The sequence below is a fragment of the Micromesistius poutassou genome (assembly GCF_964030765.1).
Source record: "Micromesistius poutassou genome assembly, chromosome: 19".
In the NCBI taxonomy this organism is placed as follows: domain Eukaryota; kingdom Metazoa; phylum Chordata; class Actinopteri; order Gadiformes; family Gadidae; genus Micromesistius; species Micromesistius poutassou.
In genome coordinates, this window is record NC_140289.1 from 517,966 (window position 1) to 541,972 (window position 24,007).

Genomic DNA, 24,007 nt, shown 5'->3' on the forward strand with positions numbered 1-24,007 from the left:
CGACCAGCGGCGCGGCGGCGCTCACAACCCGGAGCCCGGGTTCACCGTCAGGAGACGGGATCAGTCGGAGGGGAATTAAAACAGGAAGACTTGATGTGATGCTGGCAGGAGATGAAGAAAGAGGAGCAGAGGTCCAACTCACACTCCACCAGGTGCCCTTCACCGGCCTCCAGACGACGGACGCAGTGTGTGTGTGTGTGTGTGTGTGTGTGTGTGTGTGTGTGTGTGTGTGTGTGTGTGTGTGTGTGTGTGTGTGTGTGTGTGTGTGTGTGTGTGTGTGTGTGTGTGTGTGTGTGTGTGTGTGTGTGTGTGTGCGCGTGTGTGTTTAACCTGTGCAGGCTGACTACTGAATGTGCAACAGGTGTGCAGCCTCACCCAGCCCCCCCCCCCCCCCCCCCCCCCCACAGAGCCCAATCAGACTCGACTCACTGACAGAGAAATTGAACCCAACAGGAGCGAGCGAGAGCTTCACCCAGACCCGCCCGTCCTCCTCCACCCCCGTCCTGCTCTGCAGCCGAGTCGCGAGCAATGTCCGCTGAGTGAGCGGCTCTCGCGCCAGAGTGCACAGCCGGCGCGCGCTATCAGGAGGGTTAATGATCCACAGGTCAGCTGAGCCCCAGACCATATAAAAAGGCTCGGCTCGCTTTCAAATTGTCCCCACCGCAGAAATCGTAAGTATGGCTCTTTTTTTCCTACGTCTCCTAGTGTCAGCCCTGTGAGGTCCAGCGTGCCGCGTTGTGTCTGATGAGGGGTCCAGGGGTTTGGAGAGGGATCGTATCCGAGGGGAAACGTCTGCTAATAAATCCACAAACCATGTTTGTGGTCATTTTGTCATTTTCGTGAAACAAAACTTAAATCTAAGTTCTGACTCCTGCTAATAAATTAAATCAAACAATAAACCACGTTGGTGGTTTTTGGCTTTTTTAGACGTTTTACGTCACAGTCGGCTCCTAGCTGCCCCTGTTTTTCAACGTTAATTTATCTAGTTATATAGTTAAATAGTTAATAAATAATAATAATAAATATATATATATAATTTTTTTTTTACAATTATTTTTCTAACAATATTTTTTAATTATTTTATGAAAAAAAATAATTTGACTGGGGCAGCTAGGAGCCGACAAAGAAAATAAGAAAAAGCTGAATGAAATAAGCCCCGGGGCCCCACCACAGCCCCGGGGCCCCACCACAGCCCCGGGGCTGCAGCTGGAGGCTACTAGCTAGCTTTGGCCGCTACTCCTCTGACCAGAGTAGAATCGCACCCTTCTGGTTTCCAGTCCGGGTTTAGAGTGGGGGGGGTCACCCCTACCCAGATCCCCCTAATCCCAACCCTCCCCCCTCCCTCCCTCCCTCCCTCCCTCCCCAGGTGATGGAGATGCCCGGAAGCTTTGCGATCCTGGCCGTGCTGCTGGCCGTGGCGTTCGCCGCGCCCCACGACGGCGACCACATGGGCCACACGCCCGAGCACTTCCACCACCTGCACCACGGCCCCGACGAGGCCCACAGCCACGCGGGCGACGCCAGCGTGCTCAGGCTGTCCCCGCCCAACGCCGACTTCGCCTTCGCCCTCTACAAGCGCCTCAGCGCCAAGGCGGCCGCCGCCAAGAACATCTTCTACTCGCCGCTCGGCATCTCCACCGCCCTGTCCATGCTGGCGGCCGGCGCCGCCGGGGACACCCACAGCCAGCTCTTCGGCGCGCTGGGCTACCGCGGCCAGCAGCTGACCCAGGCGCAGGTGGACGAGTCCTACGAGCACCTGATCCACATGCTGGGGCACAACCAGAAGATCCAGCAGCTGGAGCTGGGCAACGCGCTGGCCGTGCGCAACGAGTTCAAGCCGGCGGCGAAGTTCGTGGCGGACATCCAGCACTACTACGCGGGCGAGACCTTCGAGGTGGACTACTCCAGCGCGGCCGACGCCGTGGTCAAGATCAACGAGTACATCGCCGCCAAGACCGCCGACAAGATCAAGGACCAGGTGAAGGAGCTGGACCCCGACACGGCCATGGTGCTCATCAACTACGTCTTCTTCAGAGGTAGGGGTCGTTGCAGTCGCCGTCGACGACTGAACCGATTCAAAACAAACTTATTATTTATGTAGCGCCTTTCGTGCAAAATTGCAACACAAGGTGCATAACAATACAAGTGTACAAATAAATAAATCCAATTGATTAAGAGAATGCTGAGCTAATTAGGTATGTTTTAAGGTTTATCTTAAAAGGTGTTCACAGATTGTGACGTCCTCAGCTAGAGAAACAGTGGCGTGTCTTCCACCACTGCACTCTAAACTGACTGCTGCTCTGTAACCTGGCAACCCCTGCATCCCTGCATCCCCATCAATGAATCCCGTCCTGTATCCTCCGTCTCCCTTCCTGATTCCAACGTCTCCTCCCCTCCTCCTCCTCCTCCTCCTCCTCCTCCTCCCCCTCCCCCTCCTCCTCCTCCTCCTCCTCCTCCTCCTCTTCCCCCTCCTCCTCCTCCTCAGGAACGTGGGAGAAGACCTTTGACCCAGCCCACACCACCAAGAGGGACTTCCAGGTGGACGCCACCACCAAGGTGGAGGTGGACATGATGAAGAGGACGGGCCGCTACGAGTTCTACCAGGACCAGGACAACCACACCACCGTCATCATGCTGCCCTACCGCGGCAACACCTCCATGATGATCGTTCTGCCCGACGAGGGCAAGATGCAGGAGGTGGAGAACTACATCTCCAGCGACTACATCAAGCACTGGCACGACTCCCTGTTCAGAAGGTACCCCTACCTACCTATCTACCCCTATCCAACGGAGCCCGACCTCCAGTCACATGCGCAGGTCGGCTAGTGGTAGCGGACTCTTAAAGGGCCAGGGACCCCATTTTATGGTTTTATACAAAATCAATCGGTGATCGACTCTCAAAGGGCCAGTCACCTCTTTTTTCTTGCACAGTGATTACACATAATCAATCAATCGATTGATTATCTCGATAGATAGTCAATCGATTGATTGATTATCCCACAACCCACACCTGATGAAAGAGGGACGGGTGTCTCTTTCATCAGGTGGGCGATGTGGGATCGATCGTAGGGTCAGAGAATGGGGTCACTGGCCCTTTAAGGTTTGGTTAACCACTTCACTGCCCTGCCCTGACCCTCCTCTCTGACCCTCCTCTCTGACCCCCCTCCTCTCTGACCCTCCTCCTCTCTGACCCTCCTCCTCTCTGACCCTCCTCTCTGACCCTCCTCTCTGACCCTCCTCTCTGACCCTCCTCTCTGACCCCCCTCCTCTCTGACCCTCATCTCTGACCCCCCTCCTCTCTGACCCTCCTTCTCTCTGACCCTCCTCTCTGACCCTCCTTCTCTCTGACCCCCCTCCTCTCTGACCCTCCTCCTCTCTGACCCTCCTCTCTGACCCCCCTCCTCTCTGACCCTCCTCTCTGACCCCCCTCCTCTCTGACCCTCCTCTCTGACCCCCCTCCCCTCTGACCCTCCTCTCTGACCCTCCTCTCTGACCCCCCCTCTGACCCCCCCTCTGACCCCCCTCCTCTCTGACCCCCCCTCTCTGTCTCCTCTCTCCTGCAGCTCGGTGGATCTGTTCCTGCCCAAGTTCTCCATCTCCGCGGAGACCTCCCTGGGGGAGGTGCTGAAGGAGATGGGCGTCACCAACGCCTTCGCCGACGACGCAGACTTCTCCGGCATGTTCGAGGGCACCAAGGTCAAGGTCTCCAAGGTGAGGCGGACCCCCGGTTTGGGTTCAGGCGAGCCGACTAAGGGCCGACTGAACAGAGGCGGGACCGTATCCGGGTGTTTAGAAGTAAAAGTCCCCGTTGCTTGCAGCCCATGGCGGGACCTTTACTTTCTAAATAATTATTCTAATTATATATATATTATTCTATATATTATATATTACTATACATTATATGGGACGTGTCATAAATCCTCGTCTTTCTTTTGGAAAAATGAGATCAATTATTTCAGCGTGTGTCGGGGAAGTGCTCGACCGTGTGTCACTCCCTGACTCACTCCTCTCTCACTCCCTCCTCCACTCATTCACTCTCTACAAGGGGGGGTGTGACTGCGTAGCACCAGCCCTCGGGGAAAAAAAAAAAAGCGTTGCTTCGATCTCGAGGCTTTAGTGAACGCAAAAAAAAATAAAAATATCAAATCAAATCTAAACGTTATCGTCCGGCGAGCGGTCGACGGTCAGCGACGGAGAACAGCCACCACGAGGAGGAGGAGGTGACCGGGTGGTGACGACGCTCCTCTCCTCTCCTCTCCCCTCCCCTCCCCTCCCCCCTGCAGGTGTCCCACAAGGCGGTGCTGAGCGTGGACGAGAAGGGCACGGAGGCGGTGTCCTCCACCACCATCGAGATCATGCCCATGAGCCTCCCCGACAACATGGAGCTCAACAGGCCCTTCCTGGTGCTCATCGTGGAGAACTCCACCAAGAGCATCCTGTTCATGGGCCGCATCAGCGACCCCACCGCCGCCTGAGCAGCCGCGCCGCGCCGCGCCGCGGGGGGGGGGCTAGCTGTTAGCTGACGGCTAGCGCTCGCTGTTAGCTTAGCGCCCATTTACCGTTGCCGTGAACCTACAGACCGACACTTTTTGGTTTTGTTGAGGACTTTGTATGTTAGCAGGCCTCTCTGTGTGTGTGAGTGTGTGTGTGTGTGTGTGTGTGTGTGTGTGTGTGTGTGTGTGTGAGTGTGTGGAAGTGTGTGTATGGATGTCTGTGTGTGTGTGCGTGTGTGTGTGTGTGTATGTGTGTGTGTGTGTGTTTGTCCCTGAAGTTTTAAAAAGTCGACATCATTTTGGGATGGTGTTGTGCCTACCTCCTATCTTCATGCTCACGGGACCCGGGCCTCGCTGGAGGAGCCCGTGGAGGAGGTGTGGGGGGGGGGGGGGGGCGGAGCACGCCTCCGGCTCACTGCGTATCCCTCCACGGGCCGCTCAGAGGCAGGCCCGTGCTCCACATCCGTTTTCTTTTACAATCGCTGTAAAATAAAGTTTGGGGAAAAGCGAAGCCTTGTGTTTGGAGTTCATGTCTTCTACAACGTGTGGTGTTTTGTTTTGAAGGACAGACTGATAGATCCAACAGTGATGCAGGTTTAACGATTAGATCCATACAGAATATGGAAAAGGCTTTATCGGGATTAGAGACTTTATTGATGTATTAATCTTTATATGTGCTTAAAACAACAAAGCTAAAGGCAGTTTTGCCACAGCTGACATAAACATTTTATTTTTGGTTAAAAAATGTCAGAAAAAAAACCCCAAGCCCATTCCGACAGACGTCCTCAGTTGGGTCGGCCGGTTCGTCACCAATCAGCTCTCAGGTTCAACCTGGTGGCCATCAGCCTCAGATGAGTCATCGACCTTTGACCTGTCAATAAACCAGTTGTCTCCTGGATCGACTCCTCTGTTTACACACGTATCAGAGTCCAGTCGATGGAACCAGAGTCCGACAGCCTCAAACAGACCAGAGACCAGACGTCTGCCTTACAGATGTTCAGGCTCAGCACGTTGACTGGTAGTTGTGGCGGTTACAGAATGAGTATCGGTAAAGTGCTTCAAATATTGTAGCATTCCATAAGATATGAGGGCGATCACTTCAACAAACAACAAACATACGTGTTTCTCTCTCTCTGTCTCTCTCTCCATCTCCTGTTCTGCATCTCTCTCTCTTGCTCTGTTTCCATGCTCTCTCTCTCTAATCACACACTCTCTCTCTCTCTAGAAGCCTGAGCATTGCTTATTGTCTCCTCTGTAAAGACACCAGACACCATACGTTCACAGAGTTGTGCGCAGCTGTCTATGTTTTCTATGTCTGTATAATGTTGATAAATGTCATTCGATTACTACACAAAAAGTTTATATTTTCTCCCCCATCCTTCTCCACTCCATATACACCCAACCATACATAAACCAGTTCCATCACGTTTCACACTTCCAACGATAACCCTGGCTGTCCACCCCGCCCCCACACACAGGGCGCCATCTTCTGTTTTTTTTTTTTAATATATATTATTCCGCCTCCCTTCCCAACCTCTATTTCTTCACCAACCCCAAGAGGCGCATCCCCGTGCTCTTCCACTGCCGCCACCAGATGGCGCCAGTTGCCACTTTATCCCAAACCCAAACCTAACCCATTTTAAAGGGGCAGTTCGGGATTTTGGACATCGGATCTCATTTCCAAGCGAGGCAGTGTGTTATTTATCACTGGAGACCGTTTTCAACATAGACATCTTATAAGTAGACGCAGCGTCGACCGCTACTGCCTACTGGCGCTGACGAGACGCGGGGCCGCCATCTTGGAGTGGTCAAGGGGACAGCAACAGGCGATGGTAGGGCAGTCATAGGGATGGGACTTCAGGTGCGATGAGGGCCAAATACAAGGATGGCTGATGACTGGTAATGGTTTACCTCACAAGTGAGGTAAGGGGGAAGAAAGAGAGAGTATTCTACTACTGTTAAACCAACTATGAATAATAAAACACGCCAAAACATGTGTCCTTTATCATAGCTACACGTATGACAAAAAACCGCGTGAAAATCAGTGGTATTCATTGAGGTAAGATTAATTAATTGCGCTGACAGTTCATTGCTCCTGCCAAATGAATTACACTGAGTGGAGCGGATCACCACTCCGAGACGGCGGCCCCGCGTCTCGTCAGCGCCAGTAGGCAGTAGCGGTCGACGCTGCGTCTACTTACAAGATGTCTATGATAAGAACTACCATTGAGGGTGAATGGGAAAAGTTAAGGAAGTTATGTTAGTTAAGTTACTTAAGCTTAACCATTTTCGGGAGTGGTCACGTGGTTACAACTTTATTTTACATGCAGTGCCGTTAGTCGCCACACGAGTGGAGAGTTCACCTGTTTACGAGCGTTGTTCATCGCGACTAACATTTCAAATGGATGTATTTTTCTTATTTGTATGTTGTATGTCAGATTATCATAGGAATTGTATATATTGTTTGTTTAATAGATTGTATAACACACTATGGTGTAAGAGCAGAAAAGACAGTATCTGCTGCAGGCGGACCAGACCAAGGCTACATAGGTTACATATATATATATATATATATACAAAGATAAGTTAACATGAATATTGTTTCAAAATAGCAAAGATGTTTCCGCCCGGTTTCGAACCGGGGACCTAAGAAGAGCACAACAGGTAGCGGCAGCACCCATTTATCTATCTTTGTATATATCTATATATCTAGCTATCTAACTGTATGCATGTCTGTCTGTGTAATATGAACATATCTATGTAGTATGTAAGGGATAATGTACAGCGAGACGGTCATTATTGAGAAATAAACCCTTGGGTGATTTAAGACCCCCCCGCTTCGCGTCGAAACGCGTAAACAAATCAATAACAGGTAGCGGCAGCACCCATTTATCTATCTATGTATCTATCTATATATCTATCTAGCTAACTGTCTGTAAGGGATAATGTACAGCGAGACGGTCATTATTGAGAAATAAACCCTTGGGTGATTTAAGACCCCCCCGCTTCGCGTCGAAACGCGTAAACAAATCAATAACAGGTAGCGGCAGCACCCATTTATCTATCTATGTATCTATCTATATATCTATCTATCTAACTGTCTGTAAGGGATAATGTACAGCGAGACGGTCATTATTGAGAAATAAACCCTTGGGTGATTCAAGACCCCCTCCCCCCCCGCTTCGCGTCGAAACGCGTAAACAAATCAATAATAACACAAAATACAAGCAATCAGAATCGAGTATTCAACATAGCCGTGTAATAAAAAATGATGTTCCTAGTCATTATGAATGTCATTCTGTCATTTTCATTATTACTGTGTAATATGCATGGTGTTTTGCTGTGTACAGAAGATAATGAAGAAGACCATCAACTTTTTCCCTGGAAGGATGAAGGTCTCTTTCAGGAAGGGTCCATCTGGCCATCTACGGCAGGACCCCTCTGATGAGGCCATGAGGATAAAAAATAATCCTGCGCTTCAGGACAGGTCTCCTGCTCGGCAACATGACCTTGTGAAGGTTGATGCTCTCACTGTGGTCGTTCAGCGGGGAGGGGATGTGTCTGACCAACAGGAGCTGATGGGGGCGTATGTACTACAGTTTGGTAAATACAAGGGGAAATCATTCCGCTGGCTCCTGGAGAATGATGTTGGCTACATCATCTACCTCATCAATAAGGTAGATGAGGAGGAGAGAGATGGACGCTTCAACCCCCAGGGACACAGCAAGGACAGCCTTCTCTCATTCCTCGACTATGCCAGGAGCTTCCAGGAAATTGAAGACCTTCACAGGTACCTACTCTCCAGGCAGCCTGCAGCACCAGTGACCTCAGAGGCCGACAACCATGTTGGATTTGGAGCCAGGACCAAGGACACCTGGAGGCAGATCTGGGAGAGCAGGGCAGACGGATATGCTGCCTTCATCTTAGGAATGAAGTGCGTCCCAAATAGCAGGATGTACAACCTGCAGCAGTACCTGCTCAAGCAGCAGAGGGCTGAGTCCCGTCCACCGCCTGCAGAAGCATCCACTACATCAGCTGCCTCCACACCTACATCTACAACAGGTGAGCTCACAAAAATACGCAAACTTGTGTTGTATGTACATGTATGAACATTTAATGTACTTAACACATTATCAATGTTATTGTTTAATCTCCTAGCGATGGAGGAGGATGAGGAGCTGGAGAGAGGGATGTTAAATATTTCTCCCTCTAAATTTATCACTGAACTACGTAGGTGGATCTAATTTATAGTAATAAACAGAGGAAGTTGTAAAAAGTAAAAAAGTTTCTTTACACCCTTACTGTGCATGATAAAAGTCTAATGTTACCTCCTGTGCTTTCAGGGCCAGCAGCAGTCCCCATAGCCACAGCTGCGTCTCCAGCAGCAGGTTTTTCTCCATCAGTGTGGAAGGAGGATTCCGTTTTCACCAGAATTCACCTGCCATTACTAGTTTGTTATTTTGGCCGTGTTCTGGCCTGTTTTGATGCATGTGTTCTCTTATTCTATAAAAGGTCTGACATGTCAGCGATGAGGGTGAGTGTTTACAAGTTCTCTTTTTGCATGCTTGTTGCAGTGGTGGTTCAAGGGTTTGGCATGGAAATGAACATGTGAGCAAGAAAGCAAGAATAACACTTGATTTGTCTTAACAGTGAGGAGTAAACCAACAGCTGCTGCTACACGGTCATGGTCCAGTATCACTGCTTCTCCTCTGCAAGGTTAATATACATGCACATACACCCCATCTTTATTCACTGTGAAGACGATTTCCAGTTTTGTGACATTTCCTTTTTGTTTTTGTTCTTTTCTGTTTCACTAGCTACCTCCGTTCCAGTGAAGACCCCTCTGCCAATACCTCCTCAGCTGCTCGCTTTGGCTCCATCCTTCACACCATTGCCTGTTGTTTCAAATGAACAAAGTATGACATTTAATTCCATTTTAATTGTCCACATCCTATAATACAATATGTATCCCATGTTGATGGCTCCATTTCTGTCCAAACCTTTTCCTCAGTGTTTGCATTGCTGTCATATGATGAAGACCTGTCCTATTGACATTATCTGTTAATCGTGTAATGACTCCCTCACTCTTCCGTTTTGTGTTATGCAGCTCTGCCACGCCCTACCTCTCATCCGGTACAGCCTGCAGTCTCTGCTCAGCCTGCAGCCTCTCACCCGTCACCTCCTGTTCGTCCTGCAGCCACTGCCCCCAGCTACGACCATGACGTCAGCTCCTGGAATTGCTCTCAACATCAAAGAGTATGGATGAAGATGGAGATGGAGGCCATGGGGCTGTGGCCAGGGTCCCGACCGGTCCGACATCTGGGGAACATGATCTCCTTGTGGCGACATCCACCGCAGCCCGAGCTCATAAACACCACCTCTGAGCTGCCGTCACCCAACTACTTTCAGCTCCATCCATTTTTCATTTGGAAGCCAGAGCATGACCTGATGGAGAGGGTGAGGAACAATTACATCCTGCCTTGCTTCTACGGCTGTCCCAACCCCCAGGTTGCCTCCTCTGGTGTGGGGAGGCCTCGGGTGATAGTTGGCATAAGCGGCCAGTACTACATATTGGCCTCCCGTCTGGGCTGCAAGGTATGCAGACGGCACTGGTTTGCAGACAAGCCGCAGTGGGTGGACATGCTGCCGAAGCGATTTCAGAACATCTTGCCAGCCTTCATCACCCATAAGAAGGCAATCTGCAAGACAGTAATGGATGAGCTGAGACGCAGCGGCAAGTCACCGAATGACATGGCCAACCAGATTAGGGAGATGCTGCATCTGAAATATGAAAGAGCCCACCTGGCCTACCTGCTCAGCGTGCAGAACACTAGGGATGCTGAAGCAGGGGTGTATGGACAGAGCACCATCACTGGGTTTCTGAGACGCGAAGACTCACCTGCTCCATTTAGGGAGTATGAAGATGCAGATGGCTGGTATGGAGTGTCTGTGACTTCACACTACCTGACAGAGTGCCTCCTCCAAGAGTACCAGCGGCAAGAGCGAGCTCTCACACTTCTGCTACAGGGTACCTTTGGACAGGTCTTCAGGTCCGACCACACTCGCAGAGTGGCAAGTAAGGTCACGTTTTCATCTGGCACTATGTCATCCTATGCCGTGATGAATGAGAACTGGATGATCCTGTCCTGGGTGATGCTGCAGTCAGAGAGTGACCAGCGCCTGGAGCCAATGTACGAGGGGCTGGCTCACCGCTACAGTTCTGCTGGAATAGAGAAGGCCAAGTACCAGTGGGTGGACAGGTATGAATCACAATAAATCATAAGTAGTTTAAGTGCTTATTTTACATACATCTGATTCATAATTATTCAGATATGTAATGGAAATATAATGCTGACACCATTCACTTAAATTTTTAATTATCATTAATAATTCCACATTTCTATTTTCTGTTCATGTCCAAACAGAGACTGCTGTGCTGCTTTCAGAGTCCCAGACTCAAAGCCTCAGGAGCACCTCTTGTGGGATTCCTGGAGGACCACAGATGCTGTTGTGGCAGAGGTGACCTCCGGGAACTTGGCCAACACCTGTGCCTCACGGAGCAAGTTCAACAACGACATAGTTGTCAAGCTGGACTTGTTCCACTGCATGCGGCGGTTCACCAGAGAGTGTGTCTCGGAGCATCATCCACTCTTCAGCTCCTTCTGCAAGTTTCTCTCTGCAGCCTTCACTGTAGTAGACCAGAGTGACCTGGAGAAGCTGAAGCAAGCTTACACCTTCTGTAGGATTGCTCCTGCCATTCCAACCAAGCAGCACATCAGGGAGCACTGCAGGACAAAGGTACCACATCCGAGGGAACTGGTGCAGAGAGTCGAACAGGTCTTCCACCATTTCTACCTGGCTAAGGACCCCAACGACGTGCTCCTCTTCAAGCCGTCCATGCTGAAGGTCTGGAGGATCCAGCGTGTGCACATCCTGAGAGGCTGCCTGAGTGACCCGGAAGTGGAGGATGGGATCCTCTATAGGTACGGCGGGACCCTGCAGCTGAATCACACCAAGGGCGAGGGGGCGGCTGTGCCTATCTGGATCCCTGTGAGGGGGACCTCCCAGCAGGAGGGCTTTCATTTCCACCAGGCTCGGTGGGTGACCGGTAACCAGGTCTCCACTGAGCTGTTCCAGGCCCAGGGTTTGACAGGAGTCGTGCGCTGGAACTTCCAGAGGCTGGTGGACTTGAAACAGCCTGACGTCGTTCTACCTGCTGTGTTTGACCCTGTGCTGATCATGGATCTCAACGTGGCATCAGTGAAAGTGACGGGGCAAGCCAAATATCCAGTGCTGCACGTATCCAACAGGGACACAGGGGAGAGGTTTGGCCTCCAGTATCTAGAGCCAGTCTGTCGTCCAGTTCCCCTCAACTGGGACAAACACAAGTCCCAAAAGACAGTTCCTCCGGTGACTCCTGTAGCTCCAGAGACACAACAGCAGTCCTGCCAGCAGTCCCATGTCCAAGCTGTGGTGTTCCACTTCCCCGCTGCCCCTGTTGTTTCTTCTGAGGCCTTGGAGGGAGAAACCTCTGAGGTAAGTACTCGTATTCACTCACTCACACACTTCAGCTTTTTGATTATTGTCACTTTAAGCTAATACAGCCTCTGTTTCAGAAGACGGGAATGGGTGAGCTGGCATTCCTTTGTGCTGAAACCCATCCAGCCCCACCAGCAAAGGCCCCAGCCTCACGGGATTCCTCCCCACAAGCTGCCCTGATGGATACAGGTAATTCAGATTATATCACACACATGCTTAATAGTGTAGCCATTCTCTCTCTCTCTCACACACAGTCTAACTCACTCACTCACTCTTTCTCTCTTACACACACACACACACACACACACACACACACACACACACACACACACACACACACACACACACACACACACACACACACACACACACGGTTTACACTAATGATTTATCATTAAGGCTTTGTCATTAAAATAATTCTGTGCCTCTCTTACAGATCTAAAGAGCACTCCACCACTGCCCCCAAGAGCTTCTCCGCGAGCTGCCCGCACTGGCCCCATCAAAACTGGAGGTCTGGTCTTCGTTTTGGACCACAGCCGATGGACAGAGCCCATGACAGCTGCAATCGATGGACTCCTGGCCAAGCATCATGGCAGGAAAGACATCTTAAAGTGGGTGGATGATGACTATGCTGCCCTGGTGCAGACATCATGCAGGGATCCCAACAGCCTCCTGCACCCCACCACCAGACAGCATATCTCTAGGTATGTTAAACACTTAGCTAAGCTAAAGAACGCTAGCACATCTTTAAACACGAGCCCGGAGAAGCTCCTGGAGACCCAGCAGCTGTGGCAGAGTCTGACTGCAGAAGAGGTCAGTGTCCCAGTCACAACTCTGCCACCTGCTGTGGTAAACCCCCCAGCAGTCAACCCTGCCACCACTGTACCATTTAACCAGGGTGACATAGAAAGGGTGGTGAGGGAGATCCTGGAGAAGAAGGAGACAGCCTCACAGCAGCAGGAGAAGAAGAAAAGGACGAGGACCTGTCTCGCATGTGGCCAGCCCAAGTCCCGCTACCTTGGCGATGGATCCTCCATCCATTTCTTCCACCAAGCTGGAGAGGTGAGGTACTTCTTCTGCTCTAAAAAAGTCTTCCAGACTTATGCAGGAGAAGGCCTCACCAATCCAAGGATGACATTTGAGGACTTTGCTGCCACTCCCTTCTACCAACGGGAGCTGGAGGCCTCGAAGCAGAGGGGGGCAGAGCAAAAGAGGGTGACAGAGGAGAGGAAAAAATTAAAATCTGAGCAGCACTCCTTTGGCCGCCTTTGCCGGTTCTGCCACCAGCCCCTGAAGCAAGGCCCCACCAGCCCTCACATACACACCACCTTCCCTGGGGTTTCAGGGAAATATATTTATTGCCCAGCAAGGATGTTGTCCCTGTACCGGACGCAGGGTATGACGGCAGAGATGACCTGGAGAGAGTTCCAGCAGTCTCCCTATTATGGGGCTGAAAAGCAGAGATGGACAGAGGAGAAGGGAGGGAGGGGCTAGGCTTGTTTTCCTGTATATTTGTATATATTTGTATATATTTCTATTTCTGTGTATTTGTGTATCTGTGTGTTCTTGTGTTCTGTTCTGTTCTTGATTTTTATTAATCAAATCAAACTCAAACTAAAGCAAAGACTCCTTGTTTTTATTGATATTGTCCTTATACAGAATATGCATACCTTATATTATAATTGCAAAGGCAGTAAATGTTAATCAAAAAAGCAATGCATTTATATCCACCAGTTAAGCTAAGCTTTTTACACTAAACAGACCTAAAAAAAATACACAGGTGTGTTGCACAAAGGCATGCACTCATTGATCATAGTTTTTTACTTTTGTAGGAGAAATAATTAATATTGATATAATGGTGGTCTACATTTAAGGACCTAATATAGGACATAATATAAATATAAAATAATATAATATAATATTCAATTGTTAGGAATACAATCCATGCAATTCAACATTAGTTGAATTCAACATTAGTTGGATTGCAACGGATTCGAACCGAGTTATCAAAGAAAGTTCTGAAATAAGTTAAACATTTCTATTGGCTGGCCAAAAAAATGGTTCCATTGACGTGATTGGCTGGAAGTTCGTTATAGCTATATTCGGCTGGCCCCTTCGTGTGAGGCGAACGTGATAACCACTACACTACGGAAACTGATGACATGTATCTTGTGCACATGCATTATCAGAATCTGGCAACCTACCAGCATCAACTGATCAACTGTCCAGCTTGTAAGTTCATCACATTTGATGGAACCAGCTTCAGTGTTTTTCGGTGAGGTCCTGTGTAAATGGAAGTGGTTATATCCAACCTACATGTTATTGTTATGTTGTTTTTAATCCAGGAAAGGCCACCGAGACAGGATCGCTTTTAACTCACTTTATTTGGCAAAGGTTTTGGTCTATTGTCTATCGTCTATTGTCTATGAAACAAAAGGAGAGGAATGTGTATATAACACTCACGGAGCGTCTCTAAGATTTACATCTATGATACGCCGCCCAAGAGATTCTGCCTTCTGATAGCGGAGTCCGAGTTAAATAGGCAGGTAGGGGTGGGCGTGTTCTGTGGCTTTAAAAGCCCGCCCCCTGACCCCTGACCATGGCAAATGTTGCAGCCCTACCGCATGTGCTCGGTGCTGCCCTCTTGTGACTATGTGAGAATATTACCTATTAACTATTAAATGTGCTCGGTGCTGCTCCCTGTGGCTATGTGACAATATTACCTCTTAACTATTAAATGTGCTTGGTGCTGCTCCCTGTGGCTATGGGAGGATATTATGGCTGAAATATGTCACAGAGCACAACATAGTGGGTCATATGTCCAATGCTTTTTGGGAACACTTTATTCATAAAATGTGTCAGACATCAGACAGTTTTTTGTATCCACAAGTTTCCACCACCCTGTGATGCTTTGTGCGAATTGTGGGCTTTACCGGTTACTACGAGATCAATGTAAACAATCGCCGTCTGTCATTCATTCATTACGATTTCAACCAATTATTTAGTTTTGTCCAGTTGTAAGTACATCCTCAAACGGCACACGTTGTTTCCGAGCTTTTTAAAGCCATAATTGTATTCAGCGACAATATACAGTGATGTGCTCAGCCTGCCAGCTGATCAGCTAAAAACACAGCTGAGGCGTGTGGGCGGCCGGAAGTGTGGCCCACATTTCCCCGGTGACCACCCCAGGAAACTTGTGGATACATTTTATTCATTAGTAAGCTACATGGGTATGCCGTCTTTCAGAACCTTTCATTACCTGCACTAAAGTGAAAAAAAAGAGTGCATCCTCATTGTACCCAGCACTTCTGAAAATGCACTTTCGAATGAGTCTCTGTCCCCAGCACATTTCAAACCAAACTGATGCCCATGAGCTTTTATACTTTTTTCAGAATCACACTTTTAGTTTCAAATCGTCATATTCTACCGTTGCTCGCCCAACCTATCAACCCAGCCTATCCCAGCCTAGCTCTTTGCGGCCCAGAGATAGGCTCGCCAGAGCCTAGCTCTAGCTCTGAGCCAGAGATCTAGCTCTGCTCATACGCACGACAAATCCACGTGAACGCGCCCGCCCGTTTTTGGGAAAACTGTCGCCCCGTCAATCAAATCTAGTCGCAGGTTTTTGCTGCGACAAATTTCACCCGATACGCATCTCTACGTTCACTTTGCATTGAAATGTGTTGCCTCGCGACACGTTTCAATGTGCGGTGTGAACACACAGTGAGGCGTCCATAGGCTTTATGGTTTATATGTTTGAAAGCCGTGACAGTCCTTTACCAGTTGGTCTGAAATACTCGACTTGATTCGGAGGACTCTCCTGCCTCAGCTATTTTTCATATCAAAGCAGTGAAGGCGGGGGGAGGGGAAAGAAAGAGGATAGCAGATTAACCAGCAGGGCGCGCACAGTGCACAGACTTGTGCAGAGATGAATTACAGTGAGCCGTTTGACGGGAGAACAAAAATAAATAGGCAGTCGACTGATCGCGGCACTAGTCTCAATGTGCTACGACCTACAACTCCAAGGACAGAGCTGGTGGTCTGATCACGTGCTAAGTGCATGATGCCTGTAGTGCTAAGGCGAACTCACCGACGAGAAACTGTCAATTCCAATGCCAAGGGGTCCAAACTTTTCACTCTGTCTTTCTCTTTCTCATGCTCTCTCCCTCCCTCTCTTTTTCTCACACTCTTTGTCACACTGTCTCTCTCGCTCTCTCCCTCCCTCACTTTCTTGTGCTCTGTCTCTCTCACTCTGTCTTTCTCTTTTTCTCACGCTCTGGTTGAACCCCCTCTCTATTTCTCTGTTTATTTGATATACCATTTTATACATTCTGTTGTCATTCTAGTTTGATCATCTTTTTTGATCAATGTAAGTTTAAGTCATCAGTGTCCCAGGAGACCATCAGGTTAACCATCAGTGGTCAGTGTTCCAGTAGAAAACAAAAAGCTATTGGAGTTCTTTGAGAGTTCTTTGACTTTATAAATAAAGTATTTTCATCCCCCTTCCCAACAGTGTGTGCTTAGATCATTCATTTCCAGTGTGAGAGACCCACTGTAAAATATATATTGTTAATAAATGTTATAAGAAATATTTGTAAATAATGAATAATTACTGTTCCAACTTTATTATAAGGGTCCCCCATACTAATAGTTATATATTACTAATATATTAATTAAGCTTAACCAACTTTATTATAAGGGTCCCCCATACTGATAGTTATATATTACTAATATATTAATTAAGCTTAACCAACTTTATTGTAAGGGTCCTATGGGGAGTGGTTCATATTGGGATAAGCAGAAGCACAGTTTAATAACAATTAGTTAAATAATAATATGTCATTAACTTTTATATTAACATATAGTTTGTAAATAAACATTTAACATTTAAATGACGTAAGAAATAACTTAATTTGTGCCAAAAAGACATTTAATTAACTATTAACAAATATTAATATTAGTTAAAAGATTATTTTCTATTTGTTAAAACATTAACATACAGATTGTATGCAAACAACTAATATTTAATTAATGATGAAAAAACTATTAACTTGTGCCAAATAGATATTTTAGTAACAATTAACAAATATTAACAAAGGGTTAGGTAATGACTAGTCTGCTATTTATTATTGCACCTTATTATAAAGTGTTACCAAATGTTGTCGTTTTAGGACAATATTGCTTAATAGCGTGTTTGATATTCTGTTATACAACCAGTGGGTAGAAAAATATCGGTGCAAATTTCGAAAATAAAGATCCATGCGATTCCGTGCTACGTTACTACTTTCTCACACATTGAGGATTGTACATAGAGCGCACCGACGGGCATCATTTGGCGTGCGTGGTCACATGTTCAGGAGGACAGGAGGAGCGTCGTTCGCACGCTGACCACGGTGCAGCTTCTCCCAGAGACGCTGAGGAAACCCAATCTAAATTATTAAACGGACTTCATTCGCCAGTAAGCATTTGCCATCTAATTGCGTCTGATTATACGGTTAAGCCTCGTTCGGTCAAGCGTCCTCCATCCTCTTTCCGCCAGTGTAGCTGCATGTGGATGTTGTTCATCACTATTTATTTCATCATCATGTCAACATGCCAATGTATGTGTTGTCGCAGCCGTGCTAAGACCGCTATAGCCTGCCTCCGAAAGGCACGAAATCTGGCGGTTTGTTTCTTTTACACATTTTTCCTGGCACCGAATTTAGATCAGTATTGATCAATATATTGAACAATCCACGTCCAAAAAATAAATAAATGGCTGTATAGCCTCATATGTTCCCGATGAGGCGTAAACAATTCGTTTAGTATTAGTAATAGTTGCATATTTGATGTATATCTCTTGATGGGAGTCCTAACGAGAAACCACAGACCGAAGATTGGGATTCGGATAAAAAAATAAATAATACGTAGGCCTATAACGTTATGTTTTGATATTTTGATTACAAATTACTAAATGAAGATGAATATTATTTCTGTTCATGTGGGGATATCCTTAGCACATAAAAAAGGAATAAACACATAAATAAATAGATATAAAAGCATATAAAAGCTAATGCGTCAACCATACTCTATCAAGTAATTCTACCTCTTCCTATCTTTCATTCTGTATTTCTTTAGATGGCTGAATCAGAGCTTAATTATGTCCATGCGGTCATCTTGACCTGAGCGTGACCGTGGTCCTTAGTGACCAATCAGAGCGCAGAGTGGATCATTACAGTTGACCGTCTGAAGCTCCACGGTAGTAAAACAAAAAGCTCCTCTGCTGTGTTCCTCTGAATATTGCCTCAGTCGACCGTCTTCTCTGCCACCAACGCTTCTTAAAGGTGAGTTTCAAATAGAATGTACTTTGAAGTAATGTACTTTACTGTAATATGAGAAGGTAGTTTAGCCTAAGATGAAACTCTATTTAACGCTTAACGTCTTCGTTAGGATTTTAAGTTAAGAGTTTATTAATCTCCAAAGCGAAGTGAAGGAAGTAAGATTACAAATAAGATGAATATACATAAGAGAACACTCACAATATACATCTGTACAAAATAAACAGAATATAATAAACTCAAAGTAAAAATAAAAAAATATTTGTACAATACACGATCAACAGAAAACTAAATTGCTCTTACAATTCCCTCAAATGACCCATCCTTTCTTCACCTCCCATGATTGGCTGACGGTGCTCCAGGGGGGGGCGGAGCCATGGGATGTGGCGGCAGCAGGATGGACGTGCTGGAGCCCCACTACCTGGACAGCTGGACCAAGGACACAGAGTCCACCTGGCTGGCCAGCACCGACACAGACATCCCCCTGTCCTCCATCCAGAGCCTGGCCTCGGAGAGCTCCTCCGACACGGGGTTCACCTCCGAGAAGACCAGCACCCCTGGTGAGGGAACCACGGGCCGCTAACGAGGAGCTAACTGCTAACGAGGAGCTAACGGCTAACCAGGAGCTAACAGCTAACCGTTAATAACACCCCCTTGGAAATCCATAATGAACTGAGAGGTTCCACACTAGTACGCACGACTGGGAATTTGTTTATCAATGTCAGGCTATACCTTCAAATATCTACAGCTTTTAAATCGAAAATATCCTGCGACCCCCAAATGCATCTCAAGCGGCCCCAAACAGGGCCCCGGCCCCCAGGTTGGGAAACGCTACTCCAACGCGGTCAATACGACAAGCTGTCCTCCGCAAATCCACCTCTGTGTTGTTTGTTTTTCGCAGTGCCGGACATCTTTGAAGACGGCCTACCTCACCCTGCCCAGGCCTACGTGAAGGTGTGCTCCTCTCTCTCGGAGGCCAGTCTGGACGAGGAGACGGGAGCGAACACCCCCCCGCCCCCCGAGCATGCCTCTCCGGACCGCCAGGGGCCCGTGATGCCCCCGGCCGGGACCACCGTGCAGCGCAGGAGCGTGCTTCACACGGAGGAGATAGTAAGATGTCTCCCTCCTGAAGAGCTGATGCTATTTAGTGGTTCACCTTTCGCCGTTGTCAGAAGTGAGCTACGTTATTCGTTTGTATATAAAACCATGAATGAGCAGGTAGGGGTCAAGGCATCTTGCTTTTGGAGGCCTACAGGTAGACTGCAGACTTTAGACTTGGGGTTTGAACCCAGAACCTTTCGGCAGGGGTATCAAGCCCTTAGGGCCTAGCCACTAGACGATCCTGTTAATTTTTCAGGCTAAGCTATGGCTTTGGCTCATCAATGTTTAACAACTACGATATTTCATAGATAAATATGACTATGAATATGAATTTCACAATTGAATTAAAATGCAGTCCAAACCTATGATAATACGTACCGTAACCATATCATCATTGAAAAGAAAGCTTTATTTAACTAACCAACTTACAAATTAACATCATCTGTCCCGAATTATGGGTGTACGGCGAGGTATCTGTATACTGTATCTAAGACAGGCGTTTTTCTGTATTCAGACGGGCGTATCCCGGTGCATCCCTTCAAGTGTTCAATCGTATTTAACTCATGCGTTCCGTTCCTAACCTCATGACTGTCATCTCCCCTCAAATCGTACCAACCCCCATCCCAGACCAAGTGGCAGAACAACAAGATGTCCACCAAGCAGGTGACCATCACGGTGACCCAGAGCGTCCGGCAGGTGGACCAGCGAGGCAAGGTCCAGGAGAAGTCCCTCACCACCTACGAGGTGCTGCAGCCGCTGGACCGAGGGCAGAGGACAGCAGCCCAGCCCGACGCCCCGCGCCGGCACGCCACCGCGGAGGAGAAGCCGTGGGCGTCGACGGTGCGATGAGTCGGGAAGAACGCTTTTGACGTTTTTTTTTAAACCGTTGCCGAGGTGTTAACGGAGGAACTTGGGTCTGAGTACCGTGGATTTGCCGTTGTGTGTTTACAGTGTGTGTTTACTGACAGGACCACCGGTGTGCTGAAGAGAAGCAGAGGGAGCTTAAGTCGCTGTCGTGGTTAGGACATAGCTTTGCCGTTTTAACCGCGTTGTTATCGAAATACAGCACTTGAGTATTTAAAGTGTACGTTTACTAAAAGGCACGAACCAATGAGAGAGAGGAGGTGTGTATGTTGTGTTTTAAACATGCGTAGGGTAGAGTGTTGCTCATGTTAAGAAGAAAGGTTTTCTACACTATTAGTATTAGTATTACTGTTTGCCTTTTGCTGCTCTGTTCCTACAGAGAGGTTTTGGACTATTTATATAAGTGGGAATATATGACAGAAGGAAAGAGCAGAAAATGTGAATGACATTGACGCTTTGACATTAGCCTTGAGAATGACAATCGAAGTACAGATAATACGCTGAAATCAGCATTATAAATTAATTAGTATTTTATTCACATTTGATTAATACATTGTTTTAATACAGTTACCAGCAGCATATGTTTCAACGTCTCAGGAAGGTGATGTAACGAACACTACTACTGCACTCTGTCTGTGAAGAAGATGAATTCTAAAATGTTTGTGCACCGTTTGTTTTGTGTATTTCTATTTTTCCATGTGGAAGTACAATTGTCTGTTTAAATAATGTCATCTTCTGTCCCTTTCATGTTTAGGGATATTTTTCCTCTCACAATGAACAAATAACAATCATATAGATTCAAGAGTCAAAGATTCAAAGATATAAATGGTCCTGAAATCACTACACAGAATTGGAAGGATGGATAGATGTAAACACACATTTGATCTCTTCTCTTGGAAGTTGACAGTGTCATTCATGCTCCTGCCTTAATGATCTAATCCTACTATTCTCAGTAATAAGGAAAGTGTTACATTATAATAGTAGATCTCCGTGGCATCACTTCTTCATCGCCAACTGTACGAGGGATTTGACGTGCAGCTATTCAGAGGATATGGCTTCAAGAGTCAGGGTCGGTCTGTACATTTGGCAAAGCAGAGGTCTTTTACGCGACTGCGTGGTTTCGCTTCTGAGGATCAGCTCTGCGTGGGTGGAAGCGTGTGGATCTGTCGCCGCTCATCGTACTCCATCCTTCCGGCTCGGAAGGCCGGCTCCTCCTGCTGCATCCACGCCTCCACGCAGAACTCTGGGAAGAAGAAGCCGATCTCCCGACGTGCAGACTCCATGGAATCTGGTAGGATGGAGAAATAAGGGGAGGTAATTTAGAAAGCACGTTTCAAAACTACCAGGGTATTACTGTGCGGCAAAGGAAATGTACAGCAACAGACAGATATGATGAATACATACATGAGTCGATAAATCTGGACCGGACACACACACACACACACACACACACACACACACACACACACACACACACACACACACACACACACACACACACACACACACACACACACACACACACACACACACACACACACACACACACCTCCCTGCTCATTGATGACCATGTATAAATCCCTGTTAGATGTTTGGATGAAAGCATCTGCTAAACGACTACATACTATAAGAATGGTTGTGAATGGTTCTGTACCTGAGCCATGGGTGGTGTTCCTGGTGTCAGTGAGTCCATACTGGGCCCTTAAGCTGTCTGGGGAGGTGTATCTGGCCCTGAACACTTTGGTGGGCCCCATCAGCTCTCTCCAGTGACTCACGGCGTCCTCCCTGGCCAGAACGTACGCCCGCATCGGCCCACTGGGGCCGAGGGGTGGAGGGTGGAGGGTGGAGGGTTGGAGGAGAGTTAACAGGGAAGGGAAGGCCTTTCTAACACTTTTCATGAATTCATCCCTCTCCTCTCTCTCCGTTTCCCCAACTGTGGCGTGTCACATGAAGGTCATTATGCAGAGCGGGTTGAAAGAGAGAGTATGGTATTGTTTGCATCTTGACCAACGTTCCAAAGTTAGCACCGTCATTTGTCGGTTACTGTGGCAACTGCTGCTAGGTCTCTGCTTTGAGCTTTGTGAGAGATGGCGCTGGGGTTAGTACAGGCTGATTGTATCTGTGGTTCTCTTTACACAACACCAGGGACGGCATATTTTAAAAGATACATGGGATCTTATCTAAAACACCTGGTTAAAACTGAGGATTTATTTTAAGCAACTGCATTTGTGTAATGCAGGCCAGAAATATGTGTCTTAGACGTTGTTTTATTGGCTGAGTGATACCCGGAATATAAAGTATAGGCAGTCCTTTTATTTATTTGGATCAAATTTCATTCTCATCTGTACCTTGACATGAATTCAACAAGTCTTTGATAGAAGAATCTTCCTAGGAGGCAGAACAAAAAGCAGAATGGTGGAACATCTTTTAAGGCTTAGTGGAGAAGAGAAATAATCAAGGACAACCACTGTGATTGTTGTCTTGCACAGGCACAACCAAACTCACTCAGAGAAAGAAGATGAATAGGGAAAACACGAGAAAACACGAACCGTGGGTGTGCGTGACAGTGATGCCCATGTAGGTAGGATATGTATACACACACACAGGATGTTATTAGTTAAATATCAGTATGAGCCTTCTACCATTACCGCTCACCTGCATGTTCAATGTAAAACTTCTCAGAGTCCTGTTTCCTCCACGCGAGGTCTTTGCATTTGACAATAACAAAGCTGTTGTCCAGGATCTTCTGATGAAGCGCCTGAAAAACCGTGCAGTCAAATTGATCGGTAAACACACTGAAAGTTCCCTCACTCTGATACACATCCCAGAGTATAAGAGCATAGGGCCTACAGCCTAAGCCACAATGGAATGAAAATGCTTATGAATGTATGAGTTTGAATCTACAATGTAGCATTTGTGTATCAATTCTAAGAGCTTGTTTTTTTTATGCCAACTCCAAAACAAAACTACTGAAACAGCCTTACTGTGATCTAGTCTCCTGGAGTATAATCAATTGAATATATGAGCATAAAGACATTTCTACACGTGACTGAAACGACAATATGAATGCAAATTGAATGTTAATTTGTGCATCGATCGTGTAGCGTGCACACAAATCAACGCCTACCTCCAACACCAGGGGGTGCGCTACGCCGTCCGGTTTGATGACCGCCAGGGTGAGTTGGAGGGCTTTGGCCAGGCGTGCGGTTAACAACATGGCTATGGAAAGGAAATCAAACAGTAAAGTGAATAAGTTCACCTCGTTGAATCTTCTATGGATTCAACTGAATTTAAATCATAGCCAACTGTCCATGCATATGAATTCAACGTTTAGTAAGGTGGCTGGGACGAATACGGAGTTTGCATGAAGGAGGATTATCTCAGAAAACGACCATGATTATGAATACATTTTCTTTACCACTGGAACTGTTTGTTTAGAATAAATATTCATTGTTATAAATCATAAATAGGCCTATGTAATATTAATAAAAGTTGGCGTTGCGACAAACAGCTGTATCGAAATAAATATGTCAGATTACCTTACACCTACGAAGATGGAGACGTTTTAATATGAAAATATACTAATGGATAAGGCATTTAGGAAAATAAAATATAATGCAGGAAAAGAGATCCGCTTTTGCTATCATTTCGCTTCACAATATTGCTGTTATTATTTGGTCCGTTCGCTTAAGTGGT

At 47.1% G+C, this 24,007-nt stretch overlaps 5 protein-coding genes across 6 annotated transcripts; 4 read left to right on the plus strand and 1 right to left on the minus strand.

Annotated features, from left to right (window-relative positions):
• The first annotated feature begins 650 nt into the window (after nt 1–650).
• LOC311364052 (alpha-1-antitrypsin homolog) lies at nt 651–5,004 on the plus strand. 2 transcript variants are annotated; one of them, XM_084484057.1, is made up of 5 exons: nt 651–675; nt 1,367–2,036; nt 2,486–2,756; nt 3,564–3,711; nt 4,284–5,004. In XM_084484057.1, the coding sequence occupies exons 2-5, from the start codon at nt 1,370–1,372 to the stop codon at nt 4,473–4,475; spliced, it is 1,278 nt and encodes a 425-aa protein (XP_084340183.1). In that variant the 5' UTR covers nt 651–675; nt 1,367–1,369; the 3' UTR covers nt 4,476–5,004. The 2 variants fall into 2 exon arrangements, with proteins under 2 accessions (XP_084340183.1, XP_084340182.1); XM_084484056.1 differs by having other exon boundaries at nt 655–671.
• A 2,841-nt stretch (nt 5,005–7,845) lies between these two features.
• LOC311364056 (uncharacterized protein) lies at nt 7,846–9,409 on the plus strand. The gene is made up of 4 exons (XM_084484065.1): nt 7,846–8,555; nt 8,652–8,723; nt 8,837–9,209; nt 9,311–9,409. Exons 1-3 carry the CDS (start codon nt 7,850–7,852, stop codon nt 9,103–9,105), a joined length of 1,047 nt encoding a protein of 348 aa, XP_084340191.1. The 5' UTR covers nt 7,846–7,849; the 3' UTR covers nt 9,106–9,209; nt 9,311–9,409.
• On the plus strand, nt 9,170–13,526 carry LOC311364206 (uncharacterized protein; the record flags this gene model as incomplete). The annotated part of the gene is made up of 6 exons (XM_084484215.1): nt 9,170–9,209; nt 9,311–9,409; nt 9,601–10,753; nt 10,919–12,029; nt 12,113–12,221; nt 12,469–13,526. The coding sequence occupies exons 3-6, from the start codon at nt 9,756–9,758 to the stop codon at nt 13,524–13,526; spliced, it is 3,276 nt and encodes a 1,091-aa protein (XP_084340341.1). The 5' UTR covers nt 9,170–9,209; nt 9,311–9,409; nt 9,601–9,755.
• A 5,196-nt stretch (nt 13,527–18,722) lies between these two features.
• baalcb (BAALC binder of MAP3K1 and KLF4 b) lies at nt 18,723–20,296 on the plus strand (the record flags this gene model as incomplete). Its single annotated transcript, XM_084484073.1, has 3 exons — nt 18,723–18,906; nt 19,248–19,456; nt 20,075–20,296. 3 exons carry the CDS (start codon nt 18,723–18,725, stop codon nt 20,294–20,296), a joined length of 615 nt encoding a protein of 204 aa, XP_084340199.1.
• Nucleotides 20,297–20,829: 533 nt separating this feature from the next.
• On the minus strand, nt 20,830–23,976 carry nme6 (NME/NM23 nucleoside diphosphate kinase 6). Its single transcript, XM_084484075.1, has 6 exons — nt 23,851–23,976; nt 23,439–23,530; nt 22,967–23,069; nt 22,660–22,699; nt 21,966–22,126; nt 20,830–21,599 (listed from the first exon to the last, which is right to left on the minus strand). The coding sequence occupies exons 2-6, from the start codon at nt 23,526–23,528 to the stop codon at nt 21,445–21,447; spliced, it is 549 nt and encodes a 182-aa protein (XP_084340201.1). The 5' UTR covers nt 23,529–23,530; nt 23,851–23,976; the 3' UTR covers nt 20,830–21,444.
• Between the last annotated feature and the right edge of the window lie 31 nt (nt 23,977–24,007).